General features: G+C 31.7%; 1 protein-coding gene across 1 annotated transcript in view; it reads left to right on the top strand.

Moving 5' to 3' along the window:
* The first annotated feature begins 2,852 nt into the window (after positions 1-2,852).
* The window catches only part of LOC139517677 (degenerin-like protein del-10), a 60,203-nt gene continuing 41,066 nt past the window's right edge, over positions 2,853-21,989 (top strand). The window contains exon 1 of the mRNA XM_071308964.1: positions 2,853-3,873. Within this exon, the coding sequence (XP_071165065.1) occupies positions 3,734-3,873 (140 nt within the window). The 5' untranslated portion in view covers positions 2,853-3,733. The remainder of the gene's footprint in view (positions 3,874-21,989) is intronic.

The following is a 21,989-nucleotide window of genomic DNA, read 5'->3' as shown; positions in this document are numbered from 1 at the left end:
CATTTAACAAAATGGTTTGGCAAAGGATAAGAACACCACAATTGATTAAAAAAATATATCTGAATCCTCAATTAACCCCTGTACCATTTGAAAAATGTTTTCAACATTATCACTAACTCGCTATATGTCAAATTTGAGATAGAACATAAAGACCACAGAACGTAACGACCACAGTTCTCAAGATAGCAGATTCAATATATGGTGGATGTTTTCGTTCTATTGTTAAGTGTAGATATGACTGCAGACTTTTTGCAGATGACACGTCGTTCAATAAATAAAGGAAACATTAGTATACCGCTGTTCGAAATTCATAAATCGATAGAGAAAAAACAAATCCGAGTTATAAACTAAAACTGAGGGAACGCATCAATTGATTAGAACTACGACACAACAAAAAAACAACATTAAAATGAAACACACACAGAAACGAACTATAATATAACAATGACCATTTCTCCGCCTTGGTACAGGGCATTTTAAGATAAATATGGTGGGTTGTACCTGATTTTGTGGCATGCCAAACCTGATGCTTTATTGGCAATGTTAATTATAACATTAAAATGACAACATTACATGACAGGACTACAATACAAATAAATGGTGAAAAAAATATATAGGACAGAGAAACAAACGATTAATAGCCAGCAAAAGGTACTATGTTAAGAATGTAATACGCCAGACGTGTAATAAGCCGGATCATGATGGTGAGCAGGTTGATAAATCACGACCTGTATGACTAAAACTATTAGTAAAAAAGGGATTAATGTCTTTTAATCTTGATGAAACAAAACATTGTGTTATATCCGAGTGTTGAATTTAATTCTTACCGAACTAAGATTTTCTGTATCTTTCTAAATAAATATTCATATGGTAAATATTATATCCGATCCACCTTGCCGTTTCGGTGTGTATCGGGATGATTCGTATCATTATTTTAAAAAAAAATGTGTATTATATTTAGACAACTAAAGCTAACTTTTGACATATATTATAGACACTTGTCTATGTGAAGACCGTACGTTGCCACGTCGATATTTTTGGTATTTGCGTCGTTGTGAAGCTGTACTTAATTATGAATTATATCTTATATTCACTTTAAATAAAAAGTTTCAAGATAAACTTCAATTCATTATGTAGTTTTTAGATTCAACATTAATGTCTTTCCAATATGTTTCGATCAAAATATTCAACAATTGTTTTTCTCGACAATTGTTTAAACATCCGTCTCTATGTGGAACGGTGTCTCATCACAATATAAATCGTTTTATTCTGTACTGAGTGGATATAAATATAGCTTTTATCTCCTTACTCCAGGTCTAAAGCTTATAGAGTTTCAAACAATGAATCGTAGAGTTTGGAAAAGTGCAAAACAGCAAAACCTCCTAACGCATTATGTTTCGAAATCAAAACACCTAAAGCTCTGTTTGCGCCAGACAACTGCAACATGTATAGCCATAATCTAGTAATCGAACTGTTTCGACACTACAAGACCAAGATGGGTATACTTATTGACTGTTTTCAAAGTTACATTTCCACTTTTGAAAATCGATGCAGATCTTCGTGAAGAATTCTGATGAAATTTTACATTTGACTTGTATCCAGTCACATACCAATTAATTAATTCATTTACTTGAGAAAACCTCAGTTTTAAGAAAACCATGCCACTGATTATGCCTTATACAAACTAATAAAGTTTCCCTGAAATAAAGCTTTCCAATATAAACTATTACACAGAATAGTCTCACATAATTATCTTCTTGAAAAATATAAACTTTCCTTAAATAATGAATGTGCCAGTTGTAAAGAAATAGAAATTATAGAGCACACATTTTTTGAATGTACAGAAATAAAACAATTTTGGAGAGATTTTTCTAATTGGTGGTATTTAGTTTTTGGAGTATAACTATTTTTTGCAATAAAAACAGTGTCATTTTTGGAGTATTGAATTCTGATAACTTAGTTTTAAATTATTGCATTCTACAGTCAAAGTATTACATTAGTTATGTCTACACAATTAGACAGACTGTTCATATCTGTGCAAGCTTTTCTTAAACTTTTGAAAAAACGTCTTGAGATATTAAAATATTTATATATTTCTAAAGACAAACACGAGTCATTTGTCAACAGATGGGGGGATTTATGGAAGCTATTTAATTTTTTTTTAATATGGTTATATTGTAATGTATTCTAAAGTATTCTTAAGACGTATCATATACTGAGTATTCACACCACTAACTTGTAAATGTTTTTGAGTTATTTAGAGTTATTTATCAGGCTTTGAGATCTTACGTATTTGACTGTCGTTTAAACTGTATATAAATTACATATATTATTTTACTGCCAAGAAGGATTTCATCCCAATAGTGGATATTAACAGATCGGTCAATATAATGTTTAAGGGATACATCTCTTTTGAAGTTTTGTACTATTAAAACCCTGCGTACTTGATTAATTTTAAATATATAAAAGCAATCCAAATGTTCCTAATTTAAATCTGCTAAATTCGTATACACTAATCTGTTTTGATCTCAAAGTGTTTATGTCTGTATAACATTTATTAATGTGCATGACGTAATTCGTGATGAATTAAATTATAATTAATATTCCATGAAATATGCTTTAATGATTTCACATAATATAATTGTTTAGGGTTTGTTTTCGAATTCATACAAAGTAAAATAAATTAAATTGTTTTTCAAGTAACATATTTTAACAGAGTATACGAAGAGTTAAATCATCTAGAAACCCACAAACAGTATCTCAATTAGATTCTTTCAAAGGAGTGATAATAGCCAATAACGTTTGATCTGTTATATCAGTAATACCTCGCCGTTAGTATGTAAAGATACAAATATGTGTTGGAAGCTTGAAGCTATCTGTCTAATCAAGATTTCTTGAGGTGAAAACGTTCTTGCTAAAGTTATAAAACGATATTTCGAAATTCTGTCGAGTTGTTAACTGATAATATTGTTAAGTATGAATTGATAGATAAACCTTTCGTTGTGCCAGAATTGCAGGCATTTTGAAACAAATAAATATCTGTATCCCTTGAAATCGAATTGTGTGAAGAGTAAATGTATGTATGTATGTCATATTTATCTGCGCTTGTGTTCTTCTATATTGGCCAAATCAACTGATTTTAAGAATTTAACGACGAAAAACCGTTTTATATGTAGGTTCACAAAATTAAAATTCACAATATTTAAAGTATTTCCGTTCAAACAGTGTCTGTAATCACAATGTGTTGACATTGATTATCTAAAAAGGAATAAATTCTCAAAAAAGACTGACTTAAACAACAGTTTTAGGGATATAAACCAGTAGGCATTATATGCTGTAGTTGAGAAATTCTGTGTAGAACGAATATCGCACTTGTACTATGATTGCTTTATATATCAAAATAATATACATGGTAGAATGATTGATTCCAAGATTCACTATTATTAGATACAACACACAGAAATGTAAATACTGGACAGTATCATTAGATTCGTCATTATCTCGTCATCTATGTGATGAATTTTTAAAAAGTTCAATATCGGATATTGTAGTCATTATGTTAATATTCTCCATTTTAATTGGAATTGATTAATTACGTTTGATGAAATAGACCAATTGTCGTCCAATCATTTGAATCTTCTTGATTGGACTAAATATCTTCAAGTATTGTTAGTATTAAACAGCTTTATTAAGCTTTAAATGGAGATCTAAAAAAACAGTTGAAGTGTTTTCAATGAAAATGAAGGAAAATGGAAGTATTAAAAGAAGTGAAAAAAGAGTGAAGAAATTCAAAGCACTGAAAGATTTTGGGGATCAAACCAGTTTCCACGGATTTCGTTATGTAGCGGAACATTCTTCATTCTCCATTAGAAGGTAACATTTTTTTTTGCTTTAAAATATTTCTCACACCTTTGTATTTTTGGTCTTTATAGATAGTTATTTTATGGCCTGTCATATATATATATCATCTTCTTGATGAAGAAAATTATCCTAAAAAAAAACCAGAACGAATTGAATATGTTAATATTAAAATGTTAAAATGTGCATTGTTATTAAATGAATAGCAGTATTTAGTTCAAATATAATCTTAAATCAATCATAATTCTATCTTATTCATTCAAATGACGTCATTTTTTATTTTTTGATGATCTGTTTTACAGATTCAAATAACGTATTTTTTTTCTTCATTTTTTTCAATTTCAAATATGCCGTCACTTGGCGTTGAGGTTTAAACTTATTCGGATGTGTCTACATTTTGTGTTGAAAATGTCTGGTTATGCAATGTATTTCAGTTGTTTCCTGTAATTAGTTAATATTTCAGTTTTATCATGTACAACTTTTGTTTAGTAATTTTATAAATTTACTGTTTGCAAAAGTAAAAATTATTCTAAATAATAAGGATGTTCTGGTAACTAACAGAAAACCCTGGCCGTTTTTGGCACAACTTTTGTGAACCTTTGGTCCTCGATGCTGTTCGACTTTGTGCTTGTTTTGTTTTTCAAACTTTTGTGTCTGGGCGTCACTAGTAGATCTTGTGTGGATAAAATGCACTTCTGGCGCCTTTTGTTGGCTGTTGTTCGTGTGTTTCTTTGTCAATTGTGTTCTCCAATTTATTTACAGTCCGTAACAGAGTAGTGATCGAATTCGCGATTCTTTACGGTCAGAATAAGTAACGTTATCGACAAACTTATTTCAGAAGTGACATAATTTAAGTTTTCTTCATCGACAAAATATTTCATGTCCAACGTGTAAGTTTTCATTGTTTGAGTCGAAGTTTTTTTAACACAGTAAAACATTTTTTATAATCAACCTCTGTCATTGGCATTTTCATTTTAACGGTAAAGGATCAAATGCGGGATCTCCGAAATTTCTATCAATTGTTACGAGGAAATCATATTCAATCAAACATATGTCTTTGTTCATGAAACATATTATGAAATACAAAGGAGTTGAAATGATCAAATACTTTCGAACTGACGGAAACAAAAATACATAATCTAGAATGTGTGATCTGTCATAAACAATGGCTTCGTCGTGCGAATCGACGAGATCATGTTACATGTAACTGATCTTAGCTGTAGAAACAGTTGGTGCGACCTCGATAAAATCGTTATCAATTTAATATAAGCGATAAATATTCATGACTACAATGATAATGAATTTATTGGAGTCACATCCACTGTGTCTACTGTAAACATGAACTCGTTGGTTAGTGTAATGAAGACACTTTTAAAGGTTGAGATTGTTGGTTTATTCTTTACACCTTCGAGGTATTAAAATTATTTCAGTGTTTATTTAAAGTTAAATTTATTTTCAAATCTCTTCTGTTTAAAATTGTCGAAACTTCCGTTTAAGATTTCTGAGGTAAACTATCTATTCTATAGTTAGGACCATTTCATAATAAATACCCTTTTGTACAAGATTACTTTCTTTATAGAAGTATAGATCTGCTGGGTATAGATTTTTTTTTATAACTTTCATTATTGTGACGCGCGCTAATTTATAAATGAATTGTATATAAATTTTTGGTCATAAACACAAATCTTTTAAACAGTTCGACGAGTGCGTCAATATGACAGTAGTCTGTTTACTGTATGTTACTAAGCTTAGCCCGATTCATCTGTCATTTATGGAAACTAATTCACCACTTTCTGAGACATTCATTTTTATTTCACCATCAGACATGGAGCTACGTACATTTGTAACTAAAGGAAAACTCTCAAATTAAAGAAATTTGACATGATATACTGAAACTTTCTTATAATCAATTAAACGACTGCTTTTCTTAGATATGTGATTTTTCATGGTCAAACTTTTTCATTGTTAACGGACATTTTGTGATTTTTTATTGTAAAAAATGGTGTTTGTTTTAAAGAAATCAACATTCAAAATTTAGAACTTCATGAACATGTACAAGAAGCTGAATTATTTCACATCTATGTACTAACTATGTATTAATTCGATCGGTTGTTCTGACCGTCCTAAGATTTAATGAACGGAAATGTTTCGGTAAATTAAATTCAAATCCGATTCGAATGTTTATGACGCACACATAGAGAAACAAAGAGAAACCAGAATCTCTTGATGACCAAACGTATGTATACGTTGGGGCGATTTAGAGCTTTTCAGAAGGAGTGAGATTCCACCCTTGTTGAAAGCCTTGTGGAGACCTCTAGATTTTTTAATTCCCTTCGTTTTTCTTATGGATGGAATGTGGTCTCTCTGTAAATTACCCCATATCTTTTCATTTTCCTATTTACCGAAGGTTCCATGTGAAAATTTCCATTGGATCATATCTGCTAAATTAAATGTACAAAACAGGCTCAAGAAAAGGCGAAATTTCTTTTTCAAACCCGAACTAGAAATCCATTATTTTTCTAATAAAGCACCTTACATTATCGTCAATGAGTTCAGGCATGTGAAAATTATATAATTATACACAAGAAAGAAACACTGAACAGGCTTTCAGCAATAATTTTTACCTACTTAATATTAAGTAAATATTAACATGTGCATGTATTTGATAAAGTACAGATATAACAAAGAAACTGCCCGGTATCCGACGTAAGACAATGTAAGAGTACACTTTTTACTGCACGCTTTTAGTTGGGTGCGTTCACTACAAGGACACTTATACTCAACTACGCGAGAAGTATGAGTACAGGACATTTTCTATGTTATCCTAGTATATTATCCGACAGTTAAGAATAGAATCTGGTCAAATTTTGAAGTTGAACATGTGGGAATTTTTATTTTTGCCACGGACCATTTAATTTTCATGGAGGAATCGGCCTGGTAGTTTTTAGAAAACAATATGAAAATGAAAAGATATGACTTAAGTGTTAGCATGTTCAGGGAGACGGGACTCAATTTACAAAAAAATAATTGATGTTTTAAGGAACTTGTAGAGGTCTCCACAGGTTTTCAACATGGGTAGAATTCAAAACCTTGAATATGAAAGCCTCGAAATCCATAATACTTTTTTTCTGTGCGGTAGTTATATCTACAAAATCCAATCATGTACACGACTAATAATACATGTATATTTATATATTGGGAATTTAATTTTGTTTCCAAACAGAATTATAAGGTTATGTATAAGTGCCTCCGTTCACTGCACAATTGTAAATTGTCTTCCTAAAGACCAGCAAAAATAAATGGCACAAGTTAAAGTCATAAAAAAGTCGTATAATTTACGTTATCGAACATAAAATCAGAAATACGGAATATTATATGTGAATTGTTAGGAAATTCATTTCCCCTACATGTTTTAAAAGTCAAAGAAAAATGTTTTCCCTGATACAAACGTTTTAAATTGATACTATAACCTGGTAGAGCACCTATTAAGGATAAAGATAAGCTAAAAATATTGATAGGTCATGGATCTCCTTTTCGAGATATTTGAGATTTAAAGTATGGCGGGAAAAGGCGGACTTGGACTTTTACCTTATATACTAGTATGCATTGGTACTATTTGGGTCTCAAAACAAAAGAAAGAAAAAATTAAGAATCTTCTAAAATTTTGGTAAATGACCTTTTATGAGGTATTAAATCTAATATGAAAAAATAAAAGGGTGTAATGGGGCAAAATATTTTACATTGTATTGTATGGAAAAGCACCAAGGAGTCCGAACATTTAATACAAATTCCAAAACCTCACCTAAGTACATCATTAAGAACCAGCTTTGTGTAACCTATAGACAAATTTCGACTGAATATAAGGAAGTTAATATGTTTACTCTGATTTGAAATTATCTTTTAGAACTTTTTTTTAGTAATTGAGAACCTATGTTGTTTATGGGTAATAGGTTAAATGTTGCATGATCCCTCAAAATGACAGCAAGCGCAGTTTTCCGGACGATTTTCATTTGTACACTGCTAAAAACTGTCAGGTCGTGGCCATGGTATATTTTGGAGAATATTTTTTTTACTGATTTTTACTAAAAAAAATATTCTCTGTGTGTGCCATTGCAAGAAATAGTTTTGCTCGTTATTTTGTCAAATTAAAAAAAAATTTCAACAAAATTTTATCGTTTAAACTGTACTAGAAAAAAGTGTGGCATGTGAAACGGACGAACACAGATTCTAACAGAAGTACAAAAACCAGTCCTCCCTTTTGTGTATACATATGAGAAAACATTTCAAAGTTATCGATTAAATTCAAATCCATCACACATACTGTACACATTGTAGTCCGAAAAAATACAGGACTTCATTCCTATCAAACACCTTTTTAATTGTTTACCAGTATATTTCTTTTAGTTTTTGGTAAAATTGTAAAGGAAATAATACTATCAAGACGTCCTTCCATAAATCTTTTTTTTCTGTTCTGACTTTGAAGAAATGACTACTTTTCGCCCAATCGAAATGGTGCATGGACATATTTTGTTTCATATTATTAGAATTATTTTCAATATTATCGGTATTAAACTTGATTATCGATGCATGAAAGTTTGTCAGCATTGTCAATCTTTTTAACGTTAAAGTATAGAGTTCGGTCACTACTCAATTAAGTTAGTCGATAACCTAGCTAATTTTGACGGTAAAGAAACATCAATTCGATCACTTCTCTGTTACGGGCTGTTTACTGTAGTCCTGTGTTGTTGAGTTGTCATTTTAATGTTATATTTCACATAGCTATAAAAGAGGGAGGTTTGGCATGCCACAAAACCATGTTCAACTCACCATTTTTTCCTTTAAAAATGTCCTGTACCAAGTCAGGAATATGGCCATTGTTATGTTATAGTTCGTTTCTGTGTGTGTTACATTTTAACGTTGCGTCGTTTGTTTTATCTTATTTTTGAGTGTAAATTCACATAGCGATAAGACGTGTCACGGTACTTATCCATTCCAAATTCTTGTATTTGGTTTTGATATTATATTTGTTATTCTCGTGGGATTTTGTCTGATCCTTGGTCCGTTTCTGTGTGTGTTACATTGTAGTGTTTTGTCGTTGTTCTCCTCTTATATTTAATGCGTTTCCCTCAGTTTTAGTTTGTTATCCCGATTTTGTTTTTTGTCCATGGATTTATGAGTTTAAACAGCGGTATACTACTGTTGCCTCTATTAGTCGCTAAGATAATAACAGTGAAATTGCAGAAGGGAATATAGACGAAATTGAAGCATACAAATCCTTATTGGGTACAGCTATTAATACAACAGAAGAAACTTGGGATAAGAAATATGACAAGTATGTGAACGAGGAAATGAATAAGGAGGACGTGACGATGTAATTACAAAAACACTTCTTGTCCAACAGCAGTTTTTAAACGTTATACTGATTTTTTAACAGTGATTGTTCCTCTGGAGGAAAGATAAGTGCATTATAACAGTATTCGACAAATACAGGAAGCAGTTGATGACGATAAAGATTATGGTACTGACATTCGACGTATTCTCATGAAAAATCAGCATCAATTTAATGAATTATTCGATAATAAGTACCTTGTAATCAAAAGTGAAAATGAGGCTTGCGACGATGATAAGGAGGATAGTGATACTGACCACGATACACAGGAGGAACATTCATGTATTTAACCTACTACAGTATACGTACTTTGTTAAATTCATAGTTATACTTATGTTGACAAAGAGGTACGAAAGATACAAAGGGACATTGAAACTCATAAATCGAAAATAAACTGACAACGCCATGGCTGTAGAAGAAAAAAGACAAATTATAGTAGACCAGAAACAACACAGAAGACTAATGACTAGGTAACGCGTCTAACTTGGCTGCTTTGGAGAAATATCTAAAGAACATTTTCTATAATCTGTCAAATACTGCTAGCTTTTCTGGACCAGACAAACTTCATAACTATGCACAAAAAGAGAGGAAATACAAACCAAGTAAACATAAAATATGACAATGACTATCAAGTCAGGAACCATCCAGTTTACAAGGACCATTACGAAGACAGCAGAATAGAACGGAAATCATAGTTGCTGGCATAGATGCCAAATGGTCTGCCGATCTCATGGATATGGTCCAATTTTCAAAATACGACAACGAATATAGATACGTATTGGTAGTCATTGATGTATTCTCAAAGAAGATATGGCTACAGAATTGAAAGATAAAAATGTGAAACAATGGGAATTGCAATACAAAACAAATTTAAAGCTGGAAGAGTTGCAAATAGAATCAGTACAAATATAGGACAAGAATTCAAAGCAAAAACAGTTCAGGCAGTTTTTATGCCCCACCTACGATAGTAGAGGGGCATTATGTTTTCTGGTCTGTGCGTCCGTTCGTTCGTCCGTCCGTCCGTCCGTCCGTCCGTCCGTCCGTCTGTCCCGCTTCAGGTTAAAGTTTTTGGTCGAGGTAGTTTTTGATGAAGTTGAAGTCCAATCAACTTCAAACTTGGTACACATGTTCCCTATGATATGATCTTTCTAATTTTAATGCCAAATTAGAGATTTTACCCCAATTTCACGGTCCACTGAACATAGAAAATGAAAGTGCGAGTGGGGCATTCGTGTACTGCGGACACATTCTTGTTAAAAAGAAGGAATAACTCATTTGTAAGCCTTTAACGAGGTTATGGATCTGTGTCCGAGCGTGTTATAAAAACCATAAAAAAAACCATAATGCTACTTTTCGTAAAAAAGTCATACAGATATAATGACTAGACTCAAAGTGTTACAGATGGATACAATACTACCATTCATATAATAGCACTATTAAAATGTCACCCATTGAAGTGAAGACGAAAAAAAAAAAAACTGTTAGATTATCGAAATATTCTTCCAGGCCGTATTCTGAAAATTTATAGAAATATTCCAACTTCAAGTTTAAACTTGGAAATGAAGTAAGGCTTACATATTTAAAAAAATATCTTTTCTTCTGAACATGACGAAACATAGATGGGTGATTTTTTTTTACAATATCAGGAAGATTTTGGAGAAATATGACAGTTTTTATCGCATCAAGGACTACCATAGAAAAGAAATAGAAGGACCCTAAAACTAATCAGAAGTTCAAAGAATTTACATTAAGGACGATTCTTGGTGGATAATTGAGAAAGTGATAAAAACCAAAAGGAAGAGGATCCTATAAAATATATAACATTTAATGTTCACATTAGCCTCACAAGTTTATTTCCTTATTAATGTTTAAAGTTAATCTTATATAATTACACCTGTCAAAACTATATCTTGTGTAATATTATGAAATAACTGTATACTTCATTACCTAATGACAATCTCAATTCAGTTAAAACGTTTCTTAATTGAAACAAACATCACAATCTTGATGTGGGGTTTATAATTAGTAAGCTGATAATACAAATATCGTCTGCAACTGTTTATTACTTATATTGATATAGGAAGATGTGGTGTGAGTGCAAATGAGACAACTCTCCATCCAAATAACCATTTATAAAAGTAAACCATTATAGGTCAATGTACGGCCTTTAACACGGAACTTTGGCTCACACCGAACAATAACCTATAAAACTGGAAACCCAACGGTCTAATCTATATAAAAAACGACTAACGAGAAAAACGTATAGATTACATTAAAGGGAAAATTCGCAATTTTTTAATTATGGTTTAAATATGTTCATTATGACATAATATATATATATTCACAAAGTTTTATTGCTATATGTGCAGTAATAAAGGAGAAATTCAATAATTAATGAAAAAATATTAACTACTTCCTGTAGTTCGTGACGTTTTCGCCTGGTTTTTGCATGCCTGGATTTAAAATACAATCATTAAGAGTCTTGGTTTTTAATCATATTTTACCGTTATCGTAAGCGTGCCGATGACTAATGCTATATCTCATAACCATCCGATAATAAGAAAATAAAACGCACAGTCGGGCAGTTGTACACATTCATGAGAAAAATTTCTATATTTACCGTATATATTTCGATTTATTTTTGTAGACAGTACAAGAAATTATTATAATTATTTTTTTTTGGCTTAAATTTATACTTTTTGAGATTGGTAAATTGAATAAATTAAAGTATATAACTTAAACTGTTAAGACAATATATAGGTTTACGCTTATTGACCTTTTACTATCTACGCTTTGACTTTATTTAAGCGATGTGTGTATTATTCTCAGACAATACTCGTGAAAGACCTGTATAAAGGTGAAATGTTATTTTCTGATCGGTAATTAGCTTGGCCTCAAGGGCACACCGTGCCAGGTGTGACTGTCTATTCGGATAAGTGGGTTATACGCCAGGAGGTCAAGTTTAATACACAAATTTAAAATACATTTTCAAGGTGTTGACAAATACAAGTGAATCGCCGTGGAATTATTCAATTATATTTGGTGTTATTATTTTATTTGAATTCAAAGAAGTTACTTAACTAAGAAATGAACCGGTTAAAGTCTGGAAATTAAATTTAGATGTCGGAATGAAATGATATACACTCTTATCATTTATTTATATTTTTTAAAAGTGAAAATAAAACTAGTTTTACACAAGCATTTTAAATGTCCTAAATAGGCAAAAAATGTACGGGAACACTTAAATTTAGACATTTGACAGCCATGACCAAATGAAAGGTGTACCTGTATTACATTTTTACTTCTAGCGTTATAATTGGCATTAGATTTTGGCTGATACCACTATAACACATAGTCTCAGATTCTAGTGAGGTCGGAAGGATTAAATCTTATGAAATAATATAGATTATCTGATATCATTTGGATAATGGAAGAAGCTATACTATAAAAACAAATAAATTTATTAACAATACACTCGAGATCAAAGGCTGTTAATTTTTCTGATCCAGTTAATTTTTACTCACATATTTTTTTATATTTTGATTTGAGCGTGCTTGTTTTTACATGGCAGTTTTTTTTTTCATTTCTCTTATTTCGTTAGACGAAAGCAAACCGGCACAGTATATTCTGCATTTGTAAAGTCCGAAGTTTCCTAATTGATATTCTTGTTTTACATGTAAAATAAATGAATAATTATAAAATACGGCATTCATTTTGAAATATAGCACTGTTTTCTAGAGTGAAAATGAAGTCACATATGTGAAGGTACAAACGGGAAGAACTGATTAAAAATAACGGGACCAACAATTATATATGAAACGGAAGAATAGGTGCTGAAATATAAATAAAAGTAAAATTTAATTTAGATTACATCAAGGATTTGTATATTAAGACTTAATATACAAATCCTTGATAACATGGAGATTTGGTCTATACCTATTCTTATAAACACTATTAAATTTTGTTAGATTTTGTACACAGGCTGTATATCACGGACAGTTTTTATATTGGTATGGTATATTTTACCTGAGCACACCTGGTTCACTCGCAATCACGCACGTGATTCATTGACCTTGTTCATTGTGTATTAAATTAAACAAGCCTGCCAGGATGTCGACCGTTAGAATACCCGAATATGTCATTTTTACAATACCTCGGTAATTACCGGTAATAAGCCATGCTGATTATAAGAAGACAAGTTTTTGAACGTTGGTCAAAATAATCTAAAAATATACGTTAGAAAAAAGCATTTAAAAAAACTTTTACAACAAAGATAACTCAGTTTATAATTCCTCCACAATAAGTATCTCCGGACTTTTTTCCTCACTTTATTGTGACTACTTTTACATTATTATAGCATAAATCCTATATAATACTTGAAACTGCATCTCGGTGACAAAAGTGTAAATTTTGTGATGAGCTAAAACCAATAAAATTGAGAATGGAAATGGGGAATGTACGATCTTTTGTCATTTACAGCTTTTCAACCTGACTTTACCATTGTACGCTGAATATTTAACCCTCTAAAAAAATTAAGATTATTGTTTTGAAATAGTCTTATCAATCTTAGTGAACCATTACTTGATTTGATGATTTTGGAAACTATGTAGACTTCTTCCATTACTTGGTCGGATAGAACATTGATCAGCTTGACAAGCCATTTGAACACCGATTAACGGACATGTCATGCTGGATACTAGGACTTTTTGGTGATTAGATATCCGTTTTTCAAGATGGCGTCTTCCCGAGAATTGAGAGTCGATTTTAAAATTCTAATAACTCACTTATCTAGACGAATAAACCTTTAATATTTTGGGAATATGCTTATTTATTTAGGATTTTGCGAATTTTCCCTTTAACAAACGAAAACTACTGTACATCAGATTCCTGACTTAGAACAGGTGCATACATTGACTGTTTGACCTTTATCGAAAATTCCCCCACCAAACAAAATGGCGGCTTTAATATACGGTCTATGGGTAAAACGTGGTCTACGGTAACAGTGGTTTTATACTAGTAATTTTTGGGGCCCTTTATAGCGTGCAGTTCGGTGTGAGCCAAGGCTCCGTGTAGAAGTCCGTACCGTTTACTTTAATTAATTTTTACTTGGATAGAGAGTTGTCTCATTGGCACCTATACCACATCTTCCTATATCTAATGACTACTGATAATGACCCAGTATTTTGTTTTGAATATATTATGTTTAGGATCAGATCAACATTAAAAAAATTGAAAACAACATGTTTAACAATTTCTTGCGTCCGAAGCGCTTTTCTAGATTTACCATCATCAGGAACGCCCAAAGCCAAACATTTGAAATCCGCAGATGCACAAGTACCGAAACCGTTGAAGAGTTATATGTAAAAAAAAAACTAAAATAAATAGCCAAATTCATTTAAAGCCGACTTTGCCTGGGGGAGTTGAAACCTTAGTTTCTTTAAAATTAAAAAATTTATAAACGGACAATTCTAGTAAAGTTTGCTAATCATGGCAGTACCGAAATACTGACTACTGAGCTGATGATTACCCCGGGGACCACCAGCAGAGCTATCGACCCAGTGATGTAAAAATTGAAACAACACGTTTAATAATTTCTGGCGTCCGAAGCGCTTAAAACATTATAACAAAGTTACAAAAACCATTATAAAAAAAATGGAAAAAAACGAGATCCAGTGAGAGATAACCATTCTTTCTATTTAGTAGAATTCTAAGTTAGTTTAAAAAAAATATTTTCGTAAGCAAATGAAGGTTAACGCATACAATTTTTGAATCTGATCTTTAAATTGGATACTACTGTTTGTTATCTGATGGAAAAGCAACAGTGAAGTTATATCTTCAAGAGAAATAAAAAGAGACTTTCGTTGAAACGAATTTTTTTTTTCTTTCTATATAATATAATTAAGTTTTTTTTTAAATCAGTATTACGATATTTAGTCATTATACTGTAATTAAATTAACATCGAAACGTTAAACACATTTTTGTTTCAACTATTTCTGCAGATATCATCCTTGTTTGTAAACTTTGATCTTTAGTAGTCTGTGTTAATTCTATCCCCTGCGTTTGTAAAATGCGATCGATTTTGAACTTGACATATTCTTGAGACATTTTCATTTTTTAGAGGTGACTTGTTTAGCTGCTGTCTCACTTGCATAACCCCACACTTCTTTTATGAAAATAAGAGGACTCACACAGTCGGTATCTATGTTTACATGTCTGCTAATATAAAGAATACTAGGGACGGGGAAAACCAATAGTGTATGAAACAAATGCATCGCAATTGATGAAAAATAACAATACGGATAGTTGGTTGGTATTATAGAATGACTAAAGTAAAATAAAGATATATTATGTGATAAGATAATACTCTTTTGTAGACCCTAAAGCACACACAAAATATTTGTATAGCTACCAGACCTTAAGCCATAACTATTACCATACACAAAATGTATAGATATGAATTCAACTAATGAAATCTGTTGTAGGCTAAATTCTTACACTTTGTGAATTCAATGATGTACTTAGGTCAGGTTAAGGAATTTTTGTTAGAAACGCGGTTTCCTTGGTTCCCCCCTACGATACAGGTTAAAATATTTTGCCCCACAACACCCATTTTCTCTTCATATAAGTCTTTAAAAGTTCATAAAAAGGCATTTATCAAAATTAAAGGAAATTCTAGATTTCTTTTCTTTCGATTTGAAAGCAAATATAAGGAAAAGTCCCAGTCAGCTTTTTCAGTCTTTTTTGAAAATTAAATACCCCGAAAAGGAGCTCTTTAGCCTAACAATATTTTAGCTGATTCTTTTCTCATTAACGTATGCTCTTCTGATTTATAGTATAAGTTTTAATTTCTAGATTTTGCTGAGTCTAAGTACATGTGTTGTACCTTCTTAAAACAGTTAAAATAAGATTTTTTAAAAAGAATTCCCCGCACACTTATTAAGTAATATTGCTGACATTCATAAACAAAGTAACATGACATTTTAATTCTCTTAACATTGTGATTTTTTAAATAGTTTACAAGCTTTGTAACATTTGAATATTTTGTTTTTATTAATCAACAAAAGCGTCATATAACATATCATGTACCTGTTATGATAGTCAATTTGACTTTTGGTTGGCGATACACTTAGTATAAGCAAACAAATATATATTCTCCAGGCTAACATGTTGAACTTGTGTCGATTTATATAGTCATTTTAGTGTTAAAACAGCCATTGTTATGACTTTTCTTTAATAAATATCAATAAATAATACGGGTATTGGTTAATTTATACAAGTTTCAGGCATTTTCATTGTTGTAAATTCAGTATACTACTGTGAAGACAATTCACATGCGATCAGTCAAAATGAATGTGATCGCTATGTTATATTGTCCGTGCATTATAATTATTACGGATAAATGGACACATTCTGAATGTCTTCAATGTGATTTCGTAATTAGTAACAAGGGAAATATCTGGAATTTGAAATAAAATGCTTACTTTATAATGTTCAGACATTAAGAATCTTCATAAAAACATACTTTTTTAGTTTGAAATTCATTACCAGTTTCATATTTGTTTAAGTGTTCGGTAAATAGATTTTATTCCCTGTAAATTCGAAGAATAAATATGATAAACGATTACTCACGTTTGAATTACGTAATATGTCAAGGAAATTATATAACATCAATTTACCTTAAAAAAGTTAATGATATATTCATATTGGTATTGAATATTAACTAGAACTAATGAACAAAAATATGTTTAAGATCCTAGTATTGTTTGAAAGATAGAAATATCGACAGAATCATAATAGTGATTAAATTTCATTAGACAAATTTAGTGCATAGACATGTTATATAAATTTGATTAAATAATGACATAATAGAAAAAAAGGATATGGGGTTTCTATTCATGATACAAAATAAGTATATGCAAAGCAAAATCACAAAACATTCTTATCTCAAAGTCACAGTGAGGACTCTTACACGGAGCACAAAAATACCCTCCTACCTTATTAGAACTTTAAGACGACGCCTTGTACCGGTTTGTACGGAATATTTTGCGAACTGACGATAACATCACAGCTAAGAATTGAAGAACAAAGCCATGGAGTAATATCAATGAAATGCACTTGTTCCATTAAAACCACCAAAAGGAACCAATTTTAGGGAAACACTTATAACAAAAAAACCAAACTAAAAGGAAAATTCAGAAAGGGAAGTTCATAAAAACTGACACAAATCAAACGTGAGACTTTATCAAAAAACAGGATGTTCATATTCCTGACTCGTTACAGACATTTTCAGAAGGAAATGTTGGGTTAATGAAACCTAATGTTATAGCTAGCTTAAACTCGCAATTGTCTGACAGCTATTTTTTTTCCGACGTAGTCGGTATGATTTCGGTTTGTGCCCTTTGAACTTAAGGACGCTTAACCATGGCAACAGAATACGCATGCTCGAAAATCCTTTCTGTGATTGGACAAAATGCTGTCATGGTTGGTGATTTGGTTGTGTTTGAAAAAACGTCTCGTTAATTATATCGTGATGGAAAGCAAGTGAAAAACTATAAATATTTGAACTAGATCTTACAAAGATTTATATTTTTATTGAAATAATTGTTTCTCCAATAGCTCTTTGCATCCGTGACAGCTGTTTATTCGGGACAATTATATAATTGTAAACAGAAAGATACGAGGACCGAGAATACTGAACACAAACAGAGAAAACGTTATATAAATGGTATCCTTGTGCTTGTGAAGGTTATCGAAATGATAGTTTTAAACATATACTCAAATTTAAATACGTCGGATATCTTTTTTAAAGATAGTTCTTATTATAGTTATGTTAAAATAACAAGATTAGGTGAACAACCCATAAAGACATAATAGGTAAATATGACAATAATTGGACCCAGAAGCCGAAATTGTAAAACATCCAGGCAAAACTACACATAAATCTAAAAAAGAAGTATTTCAATATAATAAATAGTTTTAATAATCAACTTATAACTAACCTAAAGTGAAAACTTGTATTTTTAGGTATATTAAACAACATTTTCCTGCTTAAACAATTAGAAAAATAATCATATTATTTAAGTTATTATCAGAAGTAAAAATCAAAGACCCTTTGCGCTGTTCAAATTCGATAAGAGAATGAGAAAACAGTGAACTTCGCAATTTTAAATTAAGACAATATTCGGATTTAAAATATTTGTTGATAACTATTTGCTCAACATTTTGTGATAAAATGTGTAAAATGATACCACTGCCGTTTAAAAAATATGATTTTCATCAAACAAACACAAAGCTATCGACCAATAGAACCAAGCCTTTGTACAAGGTTTACATTACATTTGCATTTGCAGTCAAAATTCATGATCACCGATTTGACTCAATTATAGTAATATTGGTTTAAAACAAATTTAAACGTATATCCACATTTTAAAAATGCAAAAACTAACAATCAATATTGAATTGACTCCGTATAATGTATCAGTATTTCGTGTGTATTTTTTAGACATGACGCCATCTCATTTTAACTATCGAGGTCACCCCCCGAAGAATACCGAGAATGAATTGACCGATTTAAACATAAATCGTTCGATCGTATATAAACGACTGTTCTATGTCTTTTAAATATTATGTCATAGATTAAAAAAATATGTATAGACATGTTAATCAGTCAACGAAATGAATATCCTGCATGATTGATCCCTTGTTTCACTTTTCATTCTTGACAACCATTTCTTTTTAATAACTGAACACATGCCTTACTAATATCAAGCTAACAGAATAAGGATCAAATTGATATTGCATGAATACGGATTCATATGAGGTTAAATTATTGACTTGCTAGCAATTAATACACCAGCTAATTTGTGTTTTTTTTTTAAATCCGACTAAAGTTAGACCATCATACAACCATTACTGCAAGCCAAAATTTGAACCATAGAAAAGCTGAATGAATACATGAATAGAAGTGACATTTTTTCACGCCCGCATACTATTCATCTCTCACTGATCGTCTCTGTTAAACTGTGAATTCGTTAGAATTATTCACACGCGAGTAATTGTTAAACAAATCCACCAATACTGATTCTTTTTTGCAATATCCATTTAAAAAAACTCATCATAGATACCCGGATTAAAACTGTGTACGCCAGACACGTGTTTCGCGTACAAAATGTTCGCCAGTGACGCTCGAAACATAGAAATAAAAAAGGCAAAATAAAGTACGAAGTTAAAGAGCATTGAGAACGAAAAATCCCAAATTTTTGCCAATAACAAGTAGGGTAAAAAGGTAAAAAATAATAATAAAGAAACAAGTCGACAAGAAGAGGGGTACAATTGGTTCCCTATGGAATACCGACAGTCTGTTGAAAAATATGTCCTCCAGACGTTAAAAATATGTTGTCAATCAAACATGTTATCTAGTAAAAATTCTAGGGCATATATAGTTTCAAAGCATGTCCAATTGACATAGTTTTTTTGTTTATTGCTACTAAAAAATGACCTAAACGAGTTTGAACATATATATTCACATTCTGACTTTTTAAATGCCCATTTAATTAGGTGTGTGAATTTTTTCTTAATGAGGATGTGAGGCAATGTGGTATACAGGGTAGAAAAATCAATTAGACATTTCAATTTCTAACGAGAAACTACATACTAAATACTAAACATACTAATTTTTGGGCCCTTTATAGCTTGTTGTTCGGTGTGAGCCAAGGCTCCGTGTTGAAGGCCGTACATTGACCTATAATACTTTACTTTATAAAAGAGGGACGAACGATACCAAAGGGACAGTCAAACTCATAAATCTAAAACAAACTGACAACGCCATGGCTAAAAAGGAAAAAGACAAACAGAAAAACAATAGTAAACATGACACAACATAGAAAACTAAAGAATAAACAACACGAACCCCACCAAAAACTAGGGGTGATCTCAGGTGCTCCGGAAGGGTAAGCAGATCCTGCTCCATATGTGGCACCCGTCGTGTTGCTTATGTGATTACAAAATTTTCATCCGGTAAATAGTCTAATTCGGGAGGTCACATCCATGAAAGGGAGGGGAATTGTAGTTACGACGTAAGGAACATATCCGATATCATTTGTGCAACGGTTATTCCATAACGGTCAACCAACTCGTAAAATTTACGAAGAGATGATTTCAACTTCACCATTTGGAACTCTTGGTTTAATAGCTTCCTTGTGAGCAACAACCCTCTATCAAGAAAATCATGATAGGAAATGCAAGCACGGGAATATCGTATCAATTGGGAGATATATACCCCGTATGCAGGTGCAGCTGGAATGTTGCTACTTAGAAATAGAAGTTTCACAATTGGAAAGCTGAAATCATCTCTTTTGTCGTAAAGTTTTGTTTTCAACCGACCCTCATTGTCAATTTCTAGATGTAAGTCAAGATATGAAGCCGACTTAACAGTATCTGTAGTATCCTTTATCTCTAGTTCGATGGGATAGATGCGTTCTACATAGTCACCAAATGTTGAATTGTTTAGTGAAAGATCATCATCTATATAGCGGAAAGTAGAGTTAAAGGATATTGCTAACTTCTTATCTTTCTTCCTAAGAAGTTCCTGCATGAAGTCAGCCTCATTATAATAAAGAAACAAGTCGGCAAGTAGAGGGGCGCAGTTTGTTTCCATTGGAATGTCAACAGTCTGTTGAAAAACACGTCCTCCGAACGTAACAAATATGTTGTCAATCAAGAAATCAAGCATCTTGATAATATCAGTTTCAGAAAAATTTTTGTTTGAATCAGAGTGATTCTTTACAAAGTAGGATTTATCCCTCCCTAAGACAAGATACTTGTTTCTACGTTGGCCATTCTTTTTATGAAGCAAAGTAATACCAACTCTTTCAATTTGTCTTGTAGTTAGAGTAGAAAAGTCAAATGTTTTAATACTGTTACAAGATGAAAGAGAGTTAGATTGTATGTACTCTAAAAGATCTTTGGGAACATTTGATTCACGCCACCTCTAGAATAGGCAGTTTCACAATAACTTTGAAGCCCGTCTTTGATTGCTGATAAAATAGATGTTAATAATTTAGAAAGAGGTTTCGTGGAGCACTTCTTCCCAGCAATATACTGTTGTTTGTAAGGACACTTATGTAGTTTAGGTATCCAATACAGTGATGGAAGATCCAGTTCTTCATCTTTGGTTGAAATTCCAAAGGAACATAGAACAGACCTATGATTATCCAGGATTTCTTCTTTGGTAAGTGTCGTGAGGGTATATGTTGAGTTTTCAAGTGAATTGTCAATACCTAATTCGTTTATCAAGCAGTTAATGTAATGACTTTTACACACAAAAACGATGTTATTTGGGGCTTTATTTGCGGGGACAACAACATATTTGTCATGGAGGTCGGATAGGTCTTTTGCAACATTTGGGTCTTTAAAGATTGATGTAGCATGAACATTGATGGACCCATTCAGTTTCTTAATTGTGATTTGTATCAACGACCTAACTGCCTTAATCCATTCGGAAAGAGTGTCTACGTCTTCCTTCTCGTGCTTAGCCCACTGCCTGGCACAATCCTCGACTGAATCCATCAAAATTTTAAAGTTGTATTTCCAATTGATGGATTTAGGCTCACGATATTTCGGACCTTTCGATAACACATTTCATAGAGAAGTGTTATTAACAATGTTAAGGTCACCGGTAATAACGTGGCCAGCAGGATTATATGTGAATTGGGAACTAGCACAAGTGCAATCAGGAGGTTT

This window comes from Mytilus edulis, chromosome 3 (genome assembly GCF_963676685.1).
Source record: "Mytilus edulis chromosome 3, xbMytEdul2.2, whole genome shotgun sequence".
In the NCBI taxonomy this organism is placed as follows: Eukaryota; Metazoa; Mollusca; class Bivalvia; order Mytilida; family Mytilidae; genus Mytilus; species Mytilus edulis.
This window is presented reverse-complemented; position numbering and strand designations above follow the sequence as displayed.